This window comes from Pan paniscus, chromosome 1 (genome assembly GCF_029289425.2).
Source record: "Pan paniscus chromosome 1, NHGRI_mPanPan1-v2.0_pri, whole genome shotgun sequence".
Lineage (NCBI taxonomy): Eukaryota > Metazoa > Chordata > Mammalia > Primates > Hominidae > Pan > Pan paniscus.
In genome coordinates, this window is record NC_073249.2 from 220,572,069 (window position 1) to 220,592,329 (window position 20,261).

Sequence of the window (20,261 nt, forward strand, 5' to 3'; positions counted from 1 at the left end):
AACATTCAAACCACAGCAGGCTGAATAACACACCCCGCATGGGGGCTCAGGCCTCCCCCATCCTCAGGCTCTCTGGCTAGAGGTCCACACCAACCCTGCTCTATGCACTGCACACGTGTGTGTGTACAGGTGCGCGTGTATAGGTGTTTGTACATATAGGTGTGTGTATAGGTGTGGGTGTATCGGTGTATGTGTATATAGATGTGTGTATAGGTGTGTGTGTATAGGTGTGTATCAGTGTGTGTGCATAGGTGTGGGTGTGTATATAGTGTGTGTATAGGTGTGTGTATAGGTGTGTGGGTGTGTATAGGTGTGTGTATAGGGGTGTTTGTGTGTAGGTGGGTGTGTTTGTGTGTATAGGTGTGCATATCAGTGTGTATAGGTGTGTGGGTGTGTACATAGGTGTGTGTGTATGTGTGTTGTATAGGTGTGTGTATAGGTGGGTGTGTTTGTGTATAGGTATGTGTGTATAGGTTGTGTGGGTATGTGGATAGGTGTGTGTGTGTATAGGTGGGTGTATTTGTCTGCATACGTGTGTGTATAGGTGGGTGTGTTTGTTTAAGGGTGTGTGTGTATAGGTGGGTTTGTGTATAGGTGTGTATAACGGTGTGTGTGTATAGGTGTGTGTGTGTATAACGGTGTGTATAGGTGGGTCTGTGTGTATAGGTGTGTGTGTTTGTGTGTATAGGTGTGTGTGTATAGATGGGTGTGTTTGTGTGTATAGGGGTGTGTGTTTGTGTGTATAGGTGTGTGTGGGTGTGTGTATAGGTGTGTGTACAGGTGGGTTTGTGTGTATAGAGGTGTGTGTGTATAGGTGTGTGTATGGGGTGTGTGGGGGTGTGTATAGGTGTGTGTGTATAGGTGGGTGTGTTTGTGTGTATAGGCGTGTGCTTGTGTGTATAGATGGGTGTGTTTGTGGGTGTATAGATGTATTTGTGTGTATAGGTTTGTGTGTATAGGTGGGTATGTGTACAGGTGGGTGTGTTCGTGTGTATAGGGGTGTGTGTGGTGTGTATAGGTGTGTGTGGATGTGTGTATAGGTGTGTGTGTATAGGTGTGTGTTTAGGTGGGTGTGTTTGTGTGTATATGTGTGTGTATAGGTGTGTGGGTGTGTGTATAGGTGTGTGTGTGTATAGGTGGGTGTGTTTGTGTGTATAGGGGTGTTTGTGTGCATGGAGTGTGTGTATGTGTGTGTGTATAGGTGTGTGCTTGTGTGTGTATAGATGGGTGTGTTTGTGTGTATAGGAGTGTGTGTGTATAGCTGTGTGTATGTATAGGTGTGTGCTTGTGTGTGTATAGATGGGTGTGTTTGTGTGTATAGGAGTGTGTGTGTATAGCTGTGTGTATGTATAGGTGTGTGTGTATAGGTGTGTGCCGGTGTGTGTATAGATGGGTGTGTTTGTGTGTATAGGAGTGTGTGTGTGTATAGGTGTGTGTATGTATAGGGGTGTGTGTGTGTACAGTTCAAGGGGTTCTGACATCAGGGGCTTTCCAGAATGCCTCTCTCCTCTACCACTTTATTTTTAATATATTTATTTATTCATTTTTTGAGACAGGGTCTCACTCTGTCACCCAGGCTGGAGTGCAGTGGTGCAATCTGAGCTCACTGCAACCTCCGACCCTTGGGTTCAAGCAATTCTCATGCCTCAGCCTCCTGAGTAGCTGGACTACAGGTGTGCGCCACCACGCCTGGCTAAGTTTTGTACTTTTAGTAGAGACAGGGTTTCAGCATGGTGGTCAGGCTGGTCTTGAACTCCTGACCTCAAGTGATACACCCACCTCGGCCTCCTGAAGTGCAGGGATTACAGGTGTGAGCCACCACGCCTGGCCCTTCTACCACTTTAAATGCCACCCTTCTTTCCAGCACAGCCCAGCTCAAGCCCCTGCCTCTGGCTCATTCTCAGGCCCTCCCCAAACCCACCGACTCACAGACTCAGGATGGGGCCCAGCACCTGTGTCCTAAGGGGCCCTCGTGGGAATTCAAATGCATGCTCCAGTTTGAGAACTATGGGTATAGAAATCACAATAGCCTTCCTGGCTGCTCATGCCTGTCCCTAGGAGCTGGAGTTTGGATCCTGAGGGCAGGCCTTGCCAAGCTGTTCACTGCTCATCTCCTATCCTCAGAACAATGCCTGGCACATAGTAGATGCTTAATAAAGGCTGGTAGAGTGAATGAGTGAATGGCCAATTTCTCAATCATGCCCTCCCTAGCACTTTTTTTTTTTAATTGGTTCATCATTTCCCTCAGTGAGCTATAAGCAGAGCTCATGTCTCAGTAATAACAACAAAAACAATGATAGTTATTGGACATATCCTCCATGCCAGGCAGTATGTGAGCATCTTCATATGTTGACTCCAAAAAGAAAAAAAGAACAAGGCCAGGTGTGGTGGCTCATGCCAGCACTTTGGGAGGCTGGGGAGGGTGGATCACTTGAGCCCAGGAGTTTGAGACCAGCCTTGGCAAAATGGCAAGACCCAGTCTCTACAAAAAATAAAAACATTAGTCTGGTGTGGTGGTGGGCACCTGTAATCCCAGCTACATGGGAGGCGGAGGCAGGAGGATCACCTGAGCCCAGGGAGGTCGAGGCTACAGTGAGCTGTGATCGGGCCACTGCACTCCAGCCTGGGTGACAGAGTGAGGCCCTATCTCAAAAAAAGAAGGGGAAAAAAATAATAACAATACTATGTACTCCACTGAGCCTCTGCTGTGGGCAGGGCACGGGGCCAGACACTCTCCTGTGGAGCAGTGGTTCTCAAAGTGTGGCCCCCGCAGCACTAGAGTCACCTGACACTTGTTAGAAACGCACATTCTCAGGCCCCGCCCCAACCTGCAGAATCAGAAACGCTGGGGTTTGGGGCCCAGCATCCACGTCCTAATAGGCCTTCGAGGCACACTCAAGTTTGAGAAGCTCAGGTCTAGAGATGACATCTTTAACCTCCCAGTGATCCCTTGAGGCAGAATATATTATCCCATTTTATTAATGCCAAAACCGAGACTCAGAGAAGTTATGTAACTTGCCCAAGGTCACACAGCAGGTGCGTAGGGGGTGAGGAGGGGCTGCAGATTCAAGCTCTTTCCACTGGGCGACCTGCCTGGCTTTCAGCTCTGCCAGGACCAGCTCCTAGGAGGAGGTGAGGAAGACTGGACAGCAGCTCGGTGGTGGGCAGAGGAGAAAAGCGACCCCATCTGGCAGTAGAGGGTGCTGGCCGTGAGCAGCAAGACTCACTTCACTTCCTGGAGGGAAGTCTGGTTTCCCTCGGCCCCTTCACCAGGGGCTGGTGACTGTGCAGGAAACTCAGGGTCCTGGTGCTGGACCACATGCTGTCATCCCAAGCTGATGCCCAGCTTCATCTCCTGCCCTCCCTGACTTCGCAGATGCTGGGCTGTCTCAGAGGGGCCAGGCCTTGCTGGCTGGGGCCTTAGTGGGCAGAAGCTCCCGAGTCCCTGGCTCCCCACTTGGGATTTCCTCACTTTGGGGTCAGGTCAGCTGTCACTCATCTGGCCAAGCCACCCAGACCAGGGCAGAAGAAACTCATCCTTGAGCCTCCCACGGGAGGAACTGGGAGGCAGGGCCTGATGGGGACTTGCTCTTGGAAAATCAGAGCAAGCAGGAGAGGAAGGGGGAAGAAAACCTGGGAGGCTGCTGCAAGGAGGACATCTCAGCAACGCTGCATCCAAGCCTGGGCGCTGGGGCTTCCCTGAGGCCTGTGCTGGTCTCGTCACGGCAGCAGGCTTTGTGCCTGGTTAGAGGTGCATTTGGGGGGAATTTCTATAAAAACCAAAAGAAGCTAAGAAGGGTTCATTCCAGACTGTACAGGATGTATGGGGGCAATGCTTGGCTCCAAGACAAGGCCTCCTCATTTGGGGTATGGTGGGGGTGGGGAGGGGACCCCCTGAGGGATAGCAGGGGGCTGAGGGGCAGCTTCGTCTTGGCTGTCTTTCATTCCTGACGTGGCTGTCCCATGCGGTGGTGGGGCTTTCCCAAAGGGCAGGGAAAACCTCCAAGTGCGATGCCCTGTGCTGGCTATGTGGGAAGAAGAGGCGAGAATTTAGAAACAGTGGGAGACGGAGTGGCAGCACCATGCTGGCCTGGGGTCGGGGCCCCCATGTGGCCGCAGCTGTTTCCCTCATGCACTGTGTGATCTTAGAACAAGATCTTTGTTTCCTCTGGATCTTAGTTTCTTCATCTGGAAAGTGGGTGCCTCTTGCCAGTTCACCTGACTGTATGCCATTGGGCCCTATCCAGGTAGATGGCCCCACCCCTGGATTCTGATGTGATGGCATCCACAGGAGATCTGCCCAGGCCAGGGTGGAAAGCCTCACAAGAGGGGAAGCTCTCTGCTCCGCAGTCCTGCCTGGAAGACTTTGGAAAGGAATTGGACGAGGAGACAGAGAGGACTCCAGAAGTCTGCCTCAGCCCCTGGTGGCCCCTGGAACGGGTGAGAGCCAGCTACCTGCCCCCTCTGCTCTGTGGGGCAGTAACTCTTGGAAGGATGACAGGGCAAGGCCACCTGGAGCTTTGGTCACCATGGTAACTGTACAGGCGGCACCTGCTGGAATCGACGCTTGGCCTTCCTTTCCAGGAGAAGAGATTTCTGGGTGCTGTGATGAGCAGGTGGCAAGGACAAGGGGCAGTGTCCTTTTCTGGAGGGCTGTGGGGGGCTCTGTCCTCCTCCATCTGGGCTCGTCCAGTCCACCCACCTAGGTACCCTGCCACCCAAGAAAGACCCAGAAAGAGGGTGGCCATTTAACTAGTCAAGCCAGGTCACCTTGGGAGCCAACAAAGGGTGCCGTGGTCATTTGTCCAGGTGCTGGTATAGGCTGGGTTGCTCTCCAGCAACCCTGGACATGTGGCTGCTCTCCTTATGAACCACGTGCCGGAGGCGGACGGGAGAGGGAGCAGCCACGTGCCTCTCCTGGAGTGAATGAGGCCCCTTCGGAGTCCTCGGTGTTGTTGACACTAGAAGGCTGTCTCCATGGCGACAAGGTCAATGGGAAATGGCAGCCAGGTTGGTTTAATTTTCACTGTATTCTTGTTGACAGGAATAAAGGCCCTGTTTCTGATTTCTTGGTTCAACTGGATGAAATTTTCATTAGATTTAACTTCTCATATCCAGACACCCACATACTATTCAATTTCCCGATCTCACCATTCAACTCTCATTCGCCTATTGGTCCTGAGGACAAAATTTTCAGAAATCTCATTTCGAGGAGCGCAGAGGCTGAGGGGGGACGGGATGGAGTGTGCGCCCACCGTGTGCACGTGCGGGGACCTATCTGCCGTGTCCCCAGTGAGCCTGTCATTTCTGGTGCTCGCTGTTGGGGCATCACAGTCCTCCCTCTGCTGGGGGCATGGGCTTCGTCCCAACATCACACGTCCTCTGGAAAAGGCGGGGGTGGAGGGTCCAGCAGACTGCCAGGGTGTGGAGAGCTTGACCTTCCCATATTCTTTCTTCTTGCAAGTGGGACAGACATTGTCAATGAGGGGTAGGGAGAGGCGCCATTCCAGCCCGGCCAGTGACTCCATCATCAGGAAATACAGAGCGTGTGGGGTGGCATGTCCTTTACCCCTGTAACTGGCCTCACAGGAAATCTCCAAGGTGCTCAGTGACATACAAAGTGGCATTTTAGAGCCATCCTGAGGCTCTCGGAATCTTCTCCTGATGTGCGAAGCGGCATTGTTACCAGGCTGGGAATTCTTTGCACCGTGGGTGAAGTGTGAGTGCGCTAGGAGTGCCGGCCGCCTGGCAGCGTCAGAGCCTCAGGGTTATCTGCCCCTCCAGGCCACTCGGAAAGAGGGGTGGGGGACCAAGTGGGATTCTGGATGCTTCCATCTTGCTCCTGGTAAGACTGCTCTAGGGCCTTCTGGACTCAGGTGCCTCCTGGTGTGTGGGGAGGTAGCGCCACAGGAAGCCAGGCTCGGTCCACAGAGCAGCCGCCTCTGAGCTCCCAACTACCTGGCCTGGAGCCTTCCATTTTTAAAGAGAGGCTGAAAATCTGGAGATTTGAATGTTGGCAATGAATTCTAACTTTGACAGAACCACTCCCTGGCACCTAGCAGGGCTCAGCATCAGCTCTGCATAGCAGTCAGGGCCCAGGACGTCGGTGGGGTCCTGTATCCCCAACACCAGCACAGGGGCGCACTCCACAAAAGGGGGAACTCCTGTCACGGAAGCAGCTATGCGGCCTTGAAGCGGCCCTGGGCAGCAAGACGCCAGGAGAGACAGGAAATCAAAAGCAGTATTTCTCTTCCAGTCCTCCTTGGGGGCCGGATCGGCTCCATAAAACTAGCTGGAGTGAGAAACCAACATTTGCAAAACAAACCTGGATCCTGGAAGCAAAGTAGGAAGGAAGCCCCACACTCAAGTCAGCCTCTCCGTGCCCACCCTCTGCTGTCCTCCATGCCAGGTTGGAAGGGGGCTGCAGGCATTCTGGCAGGAGCCAGGAAGAGGGCTGGGACCCACCTGGAGATTCCAGGAACCTGCCCTGCCTGCTCCTCACGGCAGCAGCTCCTTCCCAAAGGGAAGGGTAAAAGGCAGAGGAAATCCTCTCCAGGAACCCCCAGCGCTATCGCTGCCTCCCCCATGACTCCCAGGCTCCGCAGATGCAGGCAGGGAGCCGGGCCTCTGCTCTCAGGGACCGAGCTGCTGTCTGGGCTGCCGTGGGGACACAGATGTGCTTCCTCTTATGCAACTCCAGGGTTTCTCACAAGTGCAAGTCAACAAGTGTCTGGCAAGGCTCCACCATGTGCCGGCACCAACACCTCAGCTGCAAAACAAGGAAGCTTCTAGAGTCGTATTTCTTAACCCAGAGTCTACGGAAAGTCCTCACGCAGTCCTGGAACATCCAGAAATGGTATACCCAGTACTTAGTGCATGCTGGGGAGTGGCTTCCTCTGGGAGTGTGGCTACACTAAGCTCCACGTGGCCTCCAACGCCTGCCCTCCTCCCACCTGGATGTGAGAAAGGAGGCCTGTGGCCCAAAGAGGTGCTGGTCCTGCTCTTGGCTGGCCTCTCGCCAGAGGCTGCTATAGGCCAGGGTTCCTTAAAAAGTATGGTCCTGGGGACCCCAGCACAAGAACCTAGCTTCATAAAAAACTCAGTGTCTGGAGCCCACTCCAGACCCAGGGAGTCAGAATGTCTGGGCAAGGGCCTGCCTTTCAGCCCCTCCCAGGTGGTTCTGAGGGGAACCATTGTCTCTGCTCAGGCTTTCTGGGGCCTTGGTGGATTCCAGGGTAAGACTGCAGCTGGCTCGGCTCCCTCTGAGCCCCAGAACTGGGTGGCCTGGGGGGCCCGAGCTCACTTCTGACATTCAGCCATTTGCTCCTATCCCAGAAGTCTCTGCTCAGAGGTAGTGACCCTGGAACACGCCTCTAAGTGAACACTGCTGGCCAGAAAGAGTCCCTCTAACAACACCCCCTCTCTCTCCCACCCGGGGCTGATCCCCCAACTCCTTACTGTGCCCACACCTGTAGCTCCATGGGAGAAAAGTTTTTGCAGCTCTCTTCCCTTCTCTCTCTCTCTTTTTTTTTTTTTTTTTTTTTTGAGGTGGAGTCTCACTCTGTTGCCCAGGCTGGAGCACAATGGCACGATCTTGGCTCACTGCAACCTCCACCTACTGGGTTCAAGTGATTCTCCTGCCTCAGCCTACCAAGTAGTTGTTATTACAGGCACCTGCCACCATGCCTAGCTAACTTTTGTATTTTTAGTAGAAACAGGTTTCACCACATGGTCAGGCTGGTCTCAAACTCCTGACCTCAGGTGATCTACCTGCCTCAGCCTCCCGAAGTGCTGGAATTACAGGTGTCAGCCACCATGTCCAGCCCTCTTCTCTTCTCTCTCTTCTTTTCTTTAGACAAGGTCTTGCTCTGTCACCCAGGCTGGAGTGCAGTGGCGCCATCTCAGCTCACTGCAGCCCTGAACTCCCTAGGTTCAAGTGTTCCTTCCACCTCAGCCTCCCAAGTAGCTGGGGCTACTGGTGTGCACCACCACATCTGGCTAATTTTTCTATTTTTTGTAGAGACAGGGTCTCGCCATGTTGCCCAGGCTGATCTTGAACTCCTGGGCTCAAGTAACCCTCCTGCCTCGGCCACCCAGAGTGCTGGGATTACAAGCGTAAGCCACCACGTCCGGACTTTTAGGCTGGCTGCTGTCCTTCCTCGATGGGCTCTGGCTGAGCCTTAGGGATACCTGTTCCTAGTCAGGCTCGGAGCTCCCAGCCCGCCGTCCCCAGCCAGCCAGGTGATACTGTATCAGGATCGACTGAGCTGGAGAGGAAAAAAGGTGGGCACAGGCACCTCTCCCTAGGGTCTCCTGCTGCTAGTTCCAGCCCCACTCCAAGCCCCACCACTCCAGAATTACAGAGCAGGTCCCCAACAGCCTCCTAGCACATCTCAGACACCAGGTCCAGAGGCGCGGGTGGGACAGGCCCCCGCCTGCAAGCTCCAGGTGGCCTGGACCGGGGAGTCAGGCTTCCCTGGGGCTCCCATCCCCGAGCGGGTCCGCTGCCACTGGCCACCAGGTGGCGCTGGTCGACCAGGAACGGCTCCGCGAGCCCCGGGAAGGAAGGCTTTGTTGATTTTCCTTCTTGATATTCTATAATCACCAGGATTACAATCTAAGCAAAAAACAAAACAAATAAACACAGCCCCCCCCCCTTCTGGATCTTTGGTCTTTGTCTGAAAAATTATGAGAAAACAAAAGGCACATTGAACATACAACCCCAGGCTTGGGTACTGGCAACAGCGAGGGCCTCCGGAACAGAGGGAGGGAGGCTGAGGGTCTGGGGATCCTGGGCTCTGCGACCTCTCCCAGCCTGAGCTGGGTCCCTGGAGAGCAGGTGCTGGCTAAGCAGCCGCTCTGAGCAGATTTCTCTGCCACTGCAGCCACTGCTCAGCAATGAGGGGCCCCTGTTTGCAGCCACCCCATCTGAGGCCCGGTACTGGAAACGGTGTGGTGTCTCGGCAGCACTGCCTTACAGATGCTGAAGGCTGGCAGGACTGACACCCTGGCCCCTGGAAAACCAACAGGCTGCAGGTGAGGACCAGTGTGTTAGGGGAGATGGACTGTGGGGGCCATGACAGCACAAGCAAGCCCACACTTGCCAGGGCCTCCACCCAACTCAACAGGGCCTCCATTCACACTCACTAGGGCCTCCATTCCAACTCACTGTGGCCTCCACCCCACTCACCATGGCCTCCACCCTCACAGTCACCATGGCCTCTACCCAACTCACCATGACTTTCACCCTCACAGTCACCATGGCCTCCACCCTCGGTCACCAGGGCCTCTATCTACCTCACCAGGGCCTCTGCTCACACTCACCAGGACCTCCTCCCAACCCACCAGAGCCTCCACGCAACTCACCAGGGCCTCCACCCAACTCACCACAGCCTCCACCTTCACAGTTACCATGGCCTCCAACCACTCACCAGGGCCTTCACCCTCACAGTCACCATGGCCTCCACCCTCAGTCACCAGGGCCTCCATCCGCCTCAACAGGGCCTCCAGTCACACTCACCAGGGCCTCCACCCAACTCACCAGGGCCTCCAACCACACTCACTATGGCCTCCATCCAACTCACCAGGGCCTCCACCCAACTCACCGTGGCCTCCACCCAACTCAACAGGGCCTCCACCCAACTCACCGTGGCCTCCAACCACACTCACTATGGCCTCCATCCAACTCACCAGGGCAGGGCCTCCACCCAACTCACCATAGCCTCCACCTTCACAATCACCATGGCCTCCACCCTCACAGTCACCATGGCCTCCACCCAAATATACATGGCCTCCACCCTCACAGTCACCATAGCCTCCACCCAAATATACATGGCCTCCACCCTCACAGTCACCATGGCCTCCACCTGCAGTCACCAGGGCCTCCATCCACCTCAACGGGGCCTCCGCTCACACTTACCAGGGCCTCCACCCAACTCACCATGGCCTCCACCCAATTCACCAGGGCCCCCACCAAACTCACCAGGGCCTTCACCCGCACTCACTATGGCCTCCACCCCACATTCAGGATGGCCTCCACCTCCACTTTCAACATGGTCTTTGTGGCCTCACATTTACTATGGCCTCCACCACCTACCATGGAGGTGAGGTTGCTTTTGGAGGAAGTGTGGGGGTGGAGGTGCTGAATCCCCACACACTCGTGCCTGTGGATACGTCGTGTGCCCGTGCAGAAGCATGGAGGTGCACAGAGCACTTGTGTGGTGTGGGCGTAGGCCCTGGGGCTCTGCTGATTCCACAGCCAGCCCTCCTGCCGCCCGCCCAGTGCTGCAGAGGACACCTGCCCCAGAGGCCTGAGTACTCTGGCCTGATGCCAGCGGAGCTCTGGGGCCGGCAGGCAGGGTGGAGCTAAACCCCGAGGCGGCTGGGGGAGCTGCCTGCTGATTTCTGGGCCTTCGAAGCCTGCAGGAAGGCCTAGGACTTGCTCATGGCTGCAGGGCCATCTGGCCAGCCAGGGCACTCCAAGAGGAGCCTCCAGGCGGGAGAGCTGGGACAAGATCACCACACGGGAAGGGCTGTGAACACAGCTTAGAAGTCATGCCCTCGCCACTCACTCCGGATGGAACAACCTCAACAACAGCTTGCTGGGAAATGCCTGGCGTGCCATCCCCTCCTGGGCTGCCAGGAAATGGGCAGGGAAGAAAGCCACGGGTGCTCAGAGGGAGAGGATCTTCTCTGAGGAAACGGTTCCATCTGGCTTTCTGTAGGTTCCAGTGGAGCCAAGGGTGCAAGGTTTGGGGCATGGCAGCTTAGAACCACTGTGGCTCTGAGCAGCCCAAGATCACTGAGCAAGTTTCCTGCCAGTTTGGCAGGACAGAAGCACAGAGCCTGCCTGGCAGAGCAGTCGACTCCACTCAAAGTCATCTCTCAGTGGCTGATCTGGGAGGAGAGGACTCCCCCTTCAGCTCCTCACTCACACTATGGGGGTTTACTGGGTGCAAATCTGGTGCTCTCTCAGACCAGCTGCATTGGAACAGACCCTGGAATTTCCAGGATGAGACATACTAAGCTTTAGATCACTTGCGTACTGTAAACTCCAGGCCTCAGACGGCGCCTCAGACAGTCATTGCCAGGCCTTGGACTGAGAAGGGCAATTCTGTGCACTATGAGCCAGAAAGCTGAATGCCACAGGGGCACCCCAGGCTAAGCACAGCTCTACTCAGCCCTGAATGATTCACATGCAGAACCTCTTTCCCCAAAGTACGTTAGGATGGAACTACATAGCAAAGAACGACACTTCCCAGACTCTCTTGCAACTAGGAGTAACCATATGACAAAATTCTGTCCAACAACACCAGAGATGAAATGATGTATGCAACTTGTGGGCTTAAAGGGAAGGAACTCACCCTCCACCTTATTTTCTCCTCTTTCCACTGGTTGGAATGCAGTTGCAATGGCAGGAGCTGGAGTAGCCATTTTGGACCATGTAAAAGAAGGCAAAGCCCTAGGAATGGGGAGCAGCCACCTGGAGGGAGCCAGGGTGGCCGATCCCTGACCCTGGGGCTGCCACATCAACCCTGAACTGTGACATGAAAGCCAAAGGAGCTTCCCTTTCATTGAAGCCACTGTTACTTTGGTCTTCCTCATAGCAGCAGGACCCATAGTCTCATGATTACAGAAGGGATTCCAAAAGACAGGAAAGATCTCTGGGAATGTCCTGGGAATTCCTATCAGCTATCTTCATTTATTTCTGTGTGTGGTTTTTTTCATCTGAAGGAAGCATTCCTCAGATTGCAGGTGGAAGGGAAGCCCCCTTCTGACCAAAGGGCACAGCTGCAAGGACCAGGATGGGATTCTCTGAATCAGCCTGGTGAGATTCCCAGGGCATAAGGTCACGGAGCCCCCATCTCACAGCAGGTGAGGCGAAGGCTGCAGACCCATCTCCCTTCAGTCCTGGGGAGCACGACATTGTGTTTAAACCGCTGACAACTCCGCTGGCGGGCAGGGAAATTTGGAAACATCAGGAAATCAAACTGTGAAGTCTTCGAAGGCACACGATTTATGTGAAAATGGGATGAAGCTAATGTGTTTGGCTCCAGTGTTGGGTGACCCGCCTGATTCTGGAATCAAATCTGAGGTCTTCTTGGCTCTCAGCACACCTCTGCTGTCCCCGGACACACTTAGCTGGTGCCCTCTGTGTGTTCCAAGCCTGATCGGCATCTGCGCCTTCTCCTGCAGCCGCATTTCCAGGGCTGTTTCTCAGGCTGTGTTTCTGTCAGAGCCGTGCACACGCACGCCCGAGCCAAGTAATTGTGTGCGGCTCTGCTTCCCCCACCCCAAGACACCAGAGAGCTGAGTGTTATTAGATTTATGGGGAGTTTGTTGTAGTTTTACATAATTTTCTGATGCACTGCAGATTTTTGAGCAGGCATTCACAGTTCCCTCCAGTTCAGCATTGGAGGCTGGCTCCGGACTGGTTTCCACCCCCTGGAGTTCATAAAGCCTAATTCCTCCCACCCAGCCTGGAGGTGGCATTCCTGTCTGATGGATGGGCAGCTCCAGGAAAAATGGGGAGCATATGGCTGAAGGAGAAGGGCTGTCTGTGTGTGTCGAGAAGAATTTGGGAAGGCCCAGGCTAGCAGCCTCTGACTGTAGGAGCCACCTTGAAAGGCATCTTTTCCCTTGGCAGAACCTCCTTGGCTAATCTCTGGCTCACACAATCTCTTGGAACTTTTGCTGGGGCCCAGGGGATTGGGGCTGCTCCCCGGCCATATGGATGGGGCCTCTGTCCAGCAAAGGGGCCCTCATTTTCCAGTGGAATCTGTCAAGAGGAATTCCTTCTAGTGACCTAAGAAGAAGCAGACAGAAGGCTCAGAAAGGCCAGGAAGGCAACTCCTCCTCCTGACTGAAGACTTGTTTTGAGCAGGAACTCCCCTCTAAATGTAAACACTGAGGGGTGGGAGGAGCTTCAGAAGCACCTGGACCCTGGTCACCCTTTCAAGGCAAGAGTACTTAGGACCCTAATTTTGAAAGCATTGACTAAGCCCCAGAAAGGAGGTTCCAGGCCACTTCCTGCAGGCCTGGAGTGCACTCAGCCATGGCAGCTTCTGCAGGACCAAGCTGAGCCCTCTGGAGTGACTCCACCTCCCAAGAAATGGGACAGGCTGGCAGCCTCAGCCCCTTGGACATGGTGTGCAGGGGTGGAGGAGCTGAGCCGGGCCCCCTGAGATGGCTGGAAGTGCTGGTCTTAGGGCAGAGGCTGCTAGATTCTTGCTACCCCTTTATAGAAGGGGTACTGGGGTGCAGAGAGGGTGGGGCATTGGTCTGGGGCTGCGTAGAGGGGCAGCCATGAAGCCAGGATGAGCACCTGCCTCCTGACTTGCCAGCCCTGACTCTTTCTACCGCCCTGGCCAGGGGGCACCAGCATTCCTGGTCAGCAGTCATAGCGCTGGCCCAGCTGAGGCTCTGCGGCAGAGAAAGTAGGCCCCCTGGGGCGGGGTCTAGGCAGGACCCAGTGTCCGGTGCCAGCCCTGCATAGTGAAGTGCCCCCTAGGTACTGAGTAGGAAGGCAGGCAGGCGGGCCTGACAGCAGGGCCCGCAGCACCGGTGCCCCAGACTCCTAGCCTCTGGCCTGCCCTTGGGAAAGTGCCACTCAGCAGCCCCGGCTCCCAGAGCCAGGACACTGCAGCTTCTGTCCTCTGCTCAGGACCCTGGGCAGGTCCCTTCCCCCCCACCATTCCAGGGCTATTTCCAGGGCCTTGTGCACGCCCAGCACTGTGCAGAGAGCCGGAGGGCTTCCCAAGGGCAGCTGTGCCATTTCCCCATGCTTCCCGGTGCTCGGCAGCATTTTGAAGAGGCTCACGAGGCCCCTCCTGATGAAGCGCGGGAAGCTGACATCTCCTCCGTGGGGGCTCGAGGAGGCCAGGGCACAGGGGTGTGAAGGCCCAGCTGGGTGGTGGGAGGGCCTGTGGAGAGGCTGAGAGCTGAGGGAAAGGTGGGGTGAGCAGGCAGAGCCAGGGAGAGGGGCAGGTGGAGAGGCAGCGGGCTCTGGGGAGTGGGGACTACAGCAGGTGGAAAGGGCGCAGAGTCCTGCAGAGGCCAGGGGCTGGGGGTGGGGGGGCTGCAGGCTGTGCTCAGGAGCTTGGGCATTGAGCGTGCATTGAATGGGCATTGAGTGGTTTTAAGCAGAGAGGGATGTGGTCAGGGCTGCAGTTAAGAAGGTTGCCACTGGGTGTGGCCTGAGCTCAGGAGGTCCCTGGGCTGCCTGCCTCGAGGTTCCAGGCAGGAGCACTGAGGCCAGCCTGGTCCAAACCTCCCCACGGGGTACTTGGCTCAAAGGACGACACGTGAGGAAGCTCAGTCTTGTGGTCCTGCCCTTGGCGGGCAGGGCTGTCACCCACTGGGGGGCCTCCCTTGTCACACAGACCCCTCTGTCCCTTCTGACCCTCATCCCCAACCTTGAGGCTGGGAGCAGATCCCTAAATCCGAGCACCCAGGGGACTCTTAGGATTAGCATCACCGCAGGTGCCCGTAGCCTTGGCCTGGGCCCTCCCAGGCACGGGACCCTCACCTTTCCTCCCAGCCCCAGAAAGAATATTTCAGTCCCCCCGCTGTATATGGTGACCAACAGCTGCTTCCTCCCTCCAGCCCAGCTCCAGGGACAGTTCTGCTTCTGAGTGAGCCACTGACCCACCCCCTCAGGCCCTGCTGATGGCAGGTCCTTGCCCTGAGCCCTGGCCATCAATGTCCCTGAACCCCGTGGGCTACGTGTCCACCACTAAACAGCCCCCATGCTCTTCTTGGGTCAAGAAAGCCCCAGACCCATGTTTGTTTTTCCCGAGCCCCACTGAACAGGGGGCAGGAGAAGCCACTGAGAGCCGCCAGCGGCTGCCGGGAGCTGTGGCCACGGCAACAAAGTACGGAGCAGCCCCAGCTTCCCTGCCTCACTCGGTGTTTTGCATTCTGTGATTTGCACCTGACAGATGCTTCAGAAAGTACCACTTTGCTGACAAAATGAAATCCAGCTCAATTACCATCATCTATTTGCCACCCAGCCTGGGAGCCGAGGCGGGCCCTGAGTCCAGGAGGTGGTGGCTAAGCCCAGATCCCACGTGGATGGGCAAGGCAGGAGGCAGGGTCCGCTCCCGCCACCCCTCCCCTGTTCCATACTTTCCCTCCCCAGCCGGCCTCCACTCCTGTCTGTGGCCCCGGAGACCCGGTCCTGGCCCACTCTTGGCCTGCTTCTTCCTCTACATGCTCTGTGTCTCCAAACCTCACTCTTTTTGTCTGTCACATGGGCCTGGCATTTTGTGCCCTGGCTGTTGTATAGGGAGCTTACAAGGGGCCAAGTGAAGGTGGGGCAAAAGCTAAGCTCACGGTGCCACTGTCATTCCAGCAAGATGGGGCTCCGGACCCGCATCCCCAAGGCCACAGAGGACCTTCCTGGCCCCGCCTGGTTGATGCCAGCCTGGTTCCCAGCGTGTGGGCGCCAGGCCGGCCAAGGCCACTCACACATGGGTTTCAGCTGCCCGATGAGCTCTTCTTTCGTCCATTTCGCCCACTCCTTCTTGTCGGTGTTGATGGAGCAGAGGATGGGGCCGCAAGGCTTGCCGCAGTCCTCGATGGCCGGCACGTTCAGGTAGTGCACCAGGACGATGTCGGGGTTCTGTGGGGAGAGCAGAGACTGGCAGCATGAGGGTGGCATGGAGCCCACCAGGGTCAGGGCCGCTCCCAACCCCGCAGGTGCAGGCAGAGACTGAGGCCCCAGACACCGGGCTCTCTTGACCTCACACTGCTGACGGTTGCAGCCAGATGGTTCTGTGGTGGGGGCTGTCCGGCGCATGTGGGATATTAGCAGACTCGCTGGCCTCTACCCACTAGATGTCATTAGGCCCCTCCCCCTCCGGCTGTGACCCCTGGAGAAGTCTTCAGACATTGCCCAGTGTCCCCTAGGGGGCAAGATCAACCCTGGTTGAGAAACTCTGACCTACACATAAGCTGATATGTGTGTAACTGGGAACCACGGGCATGAGGTCAAATTCCCTCCAGCCCAACATCCCTGACCTCACACCACAGCCACTGCCCTCTCCCTCCTTCACGCCCAACACACGTTGCCCCCTCACAGCTTGCGGGATGCCCCCAACACAGGCATGGTCACTCGCTTCTCCCCAAGGGGAAAAGGAGCTCCCAGAGCTTAAGGCTCCTCCTGCTGAGGGCTGGAGCCCCTCTGCCTTCAGCCGTGGTCTTCTCCCCTGACAAACAGCCCTGCAATGAAGCACTTTTTTTTTTTTCTTTAGACAGAGTCTCACTCCATCGTCCAGGTTGGAGTGCAGTGGCGTGATCTCAGTTCACTGCAACCTCTGCATCCTGAGCTCAAGTGATCCTCCCACTTCAGCCTCCTGAGGCTGGGGCTACAGGCACACACCACCATGCCTGGCTAATTTTTGTATTTTTTGTAGAGATGGGGTCTCACTATATTGGCCAGGCTGGTCTTGAACTCCTGGGTTCAAGCAATCCACCCGCCTCAGCCTCCCAAACTGCTGCGATGACAGGCGTGAGCCACCGCACCCAGCTGGCACTTTCCATCTAAGCAATACCCAGGGGGCAGTTGGTGCCCAGAATCTCTGGAAACTCCTCCCTGGAAGAGCTCTTCTGTCACCCCATCCAGCTCGTCCACTCTTTCTTGTTGGTTTCTGGGGCGGAGTTTCCCAAACTTCTGGGCACCAGCTGCCCACAGGTATTCTGGGAAAGATCTCTCAGGCTGAAGACCTAAAAGGACCAGTTTGGGCCGGGCGTGGTGGCTTATGCCTGTAATCCCAGGACTTTGGCAGGCTGAGGCAGGCGGATCACGAGGTCAGAAGATCGAGACCATCCTGGCTAACACGGTGAAACCCCATCTCTACTAAAAATACAAAAAAATTAGCTGGGCATGGTGGCGGGCGCCTGTAGTCCCAGCGACTTGGGAGGCTGAGGCAGGAGAATGGCGTGAATCTGGGAGGCAGAGCTTGCAGTGAGCCGAGATCGCACCCCTGCACTCCAGCCTGGGCAACAGAGCGAGACTCTGTCTCAAAAAAAAAGGCCCAGTTTGTCTCAAATCAGTTCCATTTAACAGTCAGCCCCTTCTCATCACATCTTATTAAGGATGTCCTCTGTCGCTTTCTGCCCCCCAAGCTCGGATAGGACATGCCCAGGGGCCTTTGCAAGGCAGCAGTGTCCCTGGGATGAGCATGGGGCCTTCGGTGGCTTTCTCATGGTCCCCCCAGAAGGCAGCGCTGCTTATCTGGCCACGACAATACTGACAAGTTTGTTAAAGAAAAACCAATCCTGTCACTTTCTAGATGCATCTGGATAAGCCAGAAAAGCCTAGCTAAACCCTCCCATCTCAATCAGAGGGTATTTCTTGAACCTTTTTTTTTTCCTTTAGACAGGGTCTTGCTGTGTCACCTAGGCTGGAGTGCAGTGGCGTAATATCGGCTCACTGCAACCTCCACCTCCCAGGTTCAAGCAATTCTCCCGCCTCAGCCTCCTGAGTAGCTGGGATTACACGTGCACGCCACCACAGCCCGGCTAATTTTTGTATTTTTGGTAGAGACGGGGTTTCACCATATTGGTCAGGCTGGTCTCGAACTCCCGACCTCAGGTGATCTGCCTTCCTCGGCCTCCCAAACTGCTGGGATTACCGGTGTGAGCCACTGCGCCTGGCCTGAACCATTTTTTTCTTGCATTCTCCTAAGGAAACATGGCAGGATATCAGACGCTGCAGGGAACAATGGAAAAAGCCACGTGGGAGGCCTCGTCCTGTGCTTTTCCTCCTGATAGAGGAAAGCTGCTTTCCCCTCTGCTTTCCCCAGCTGATAGACTGAGACTCAACCATGAGTCCTGGGACAGGCAGGACCCCAGGCAGGAGAGAGCTGGATCTGCAACTGCTTTTTTGAATGTTGTCAGGGAAAGAGTCATACATGAATATATGAATCAATCAATCCATGAATAAATAAAGACTCAAGACCACACCATGACCAATGTAAGAAAGGAGACTGGCATAATTAAACAGATTTTTTTCCTGCCAACGCTCAGTTAACCAGGAAACTCAATCAACACGAACAGGAGCCTTCTCCTTAATGGCGGCTTTTCTGGATTGCGGTAATCATGCTCCTTAATAATCACGATAATCCCTGACATAAGCGCAGCACTTTATTCTTTTCAAAGCACTTTCCAGCCATTATCTTATTCGGTGCCCCTGCTAGCCAAGGAGGCGGGCTGGGCAGGGTAGGGCAGGGCAGGGTGCCCTCTGTCTATAGAGAGGTGCCTGTAGCACTAAGAAGTTGTGATTGCCCAAAGCTGTGTGCCAGCAGGGCACAGCCTGAGCTGGAAGCTGGGGCTCTGACTCCAGGTTCGGGTCCTGCCAGGACATCTGCTGGCCTCTCTTTTTGCTTGGACTAAGTACTGTCTCATCTCCATTTCACTTCATTCTTGCAGTATGCCCAAGAGGTGGGTCGGGTAGATCTGCTATGCCCTTTGCATGGAGGGGGTAACGGCAGAGAGACGGGGTGATTCACTGTGTCCTTGCCCCCTGTTCTTCCTACAGACCAACATACTGGCCTCCCAGGGACCGCGTCTGGGCTGAGGGCTCCTGCCTGTGCCTGGGCACGGCCAGGCAGCAATGCCAGCTGCTGAGCAAGATGAGTAAAGATCAAAGGACTGCGGGGCCAGCAGGCCGCCCAGGGCTGCCTCTGATCCTGGCCCCTGGAGCAGAAGCCCAGCCCTGCAGGAGGGAGCGGAGATGCCAGACACCTGGGAGAGGAAAGGACTGCCGCATCCTGCCCCACAGTCGCGCTGAGCACAGCCTGGGCCAGCCTGGGACCCGTGGAGGCCAAGGTGGCGGGCAGGCAGGCAGGGTCTTGTGGGGCAAAGGCCCTCTCTCACCATGAACCCAAACCGTGGAGTTCCTGCATGAGAGCACCCCAAAAGCTGCTATCTCAGGAAGCTCTGCCTGCAGGCCTCAGCCTCCATCTGCATAACCAGCCTCCACCTATTCTTTGAGGTCAGATGCCAGGATCCCCTCCTCTTCCAGGAAGCCTTCCCTGATTCCCTCTCTGCCTCTACCATAGTAGGGTGGCATTTGGCTTTGTGTTTTAATTGTCTGAACATCAACTTTATTTCCTCAACCTCAGGGACAATGCCCTGCAGCTATGACAGTCCAACAATCACCGGTGCTTATTTCAGGTTTGTAGAATCAAATTAGGCTGAATTCTGACCTCCTGCTTGTGCCCTCCCTAGACCTGTGTTCTCTTGACATCTGGCTTCAGTTTTCTGGGTCCACAAAGGGCAGGGAAGCCTTCCTTTTTTTTTTTGAGATGGAGTTTCACTCTTGTTGCCCAGGCTGGAGTGCAATGGCGTGATCTCGGCTCACTGCAACCTCTGCCTCCTGAGTTCAAGCAATTCTCCTGCTTCAGCCTCCCGAGCAGCTGGGATTACAGGCGTCTGCCACCATGCCCGGCTAATTTTTAGTAGAGATGGGGTTTCACCACGTTGGCCAGGCTGGTCTTGAACTCCTGACCTCAGGTGATCCACCCACCTTGGCCTCCTAAAAGTGCTGGGATTACAGGCGTGAGCCACTGCACCCGGCCGGGAAGCCTTTCTAAACACAGGTTGTTGCTAGGAAGGTAAGATACAATGCAAGGCTGGTTCTTCATCTTTTCTGGGTATGAGATCTCTTTGAGAGCCTGATGCAGGCAGTGGATACCCACCCCATCCTCCAACATACCCCAAGGCATATCAACACTTCAGTTCAAGGGCTCACAGATCCAGTGGTCAGTGGATCCCACTTCAGTAACTACAAATGTAAGGATTGTAGCATCCAGATCTACCCCTTTCAACTCAGGGCACCTGCCCAACACTGGGGGTGGGGGGTCCCTTCCCGGGAGCCTCCATGCTGGGCCTTGCCTTTCTCCCTTGTTTTGATACAATTAGCAGAGTGTCCCAGCCCCTGGCAGTTCCAGGAGACCAAGTGGAGGCTCAGGAGATGCAGGAGCAGGCAGCTTCCTGGTTTCCACCCCAGGGCCTGGAGCTCTTGCACCTGGAATGCCCAGAGTTGAGTAGTAACGATTTCCTGGCGTGGGGCTGGTTTTCAGACATGGGCTGATGGAGGTATTTTGGAAATTTGGGGCACACATCGCTTCTTGGCAATGTTGCAATTTTATTCATTAGTTGTACATTTTATTGGGTGTTTTTGGCAGAAAAATATATTAGCTTGGAGTCCTAATGTATCAGTTTCATGGAGTGCTCATAACGGTGTCAGAGTCCTT

At 55.4% G+C, this 20,261-nt stretch overlaps 1 protein-coding gene across 15 annotated transcripts in view; it reads right to left on the reverse strand.

The window, feature by feature from the left end:
- The window catches only part of CAMTA1 (calmodulin binding transcription activator 1), a 982,737-nt gene that overhangs the window by 115,515 nt on the left and 846,961 nt on the right, over positions 1-20,261 (reverse strand). For all 15 annotated transcript variants that reach the window (XR_008622215.1, XM_055104459.2, XM_063595030.1 and 12 more), the window contains one exon: positions 15,469-15,622. Coding sequence is in view for 14 of the 15 variants with exons in the window: in XM_055104459.2 (XP_054960434.1) it covers positions 15,469-15,622 (154 nt within the window). In the remaining variant the exon portion in view is untranslated. The remainder of the gene's footprint in view (positions 1-15,468; positions 15,623-20,261) is intronic.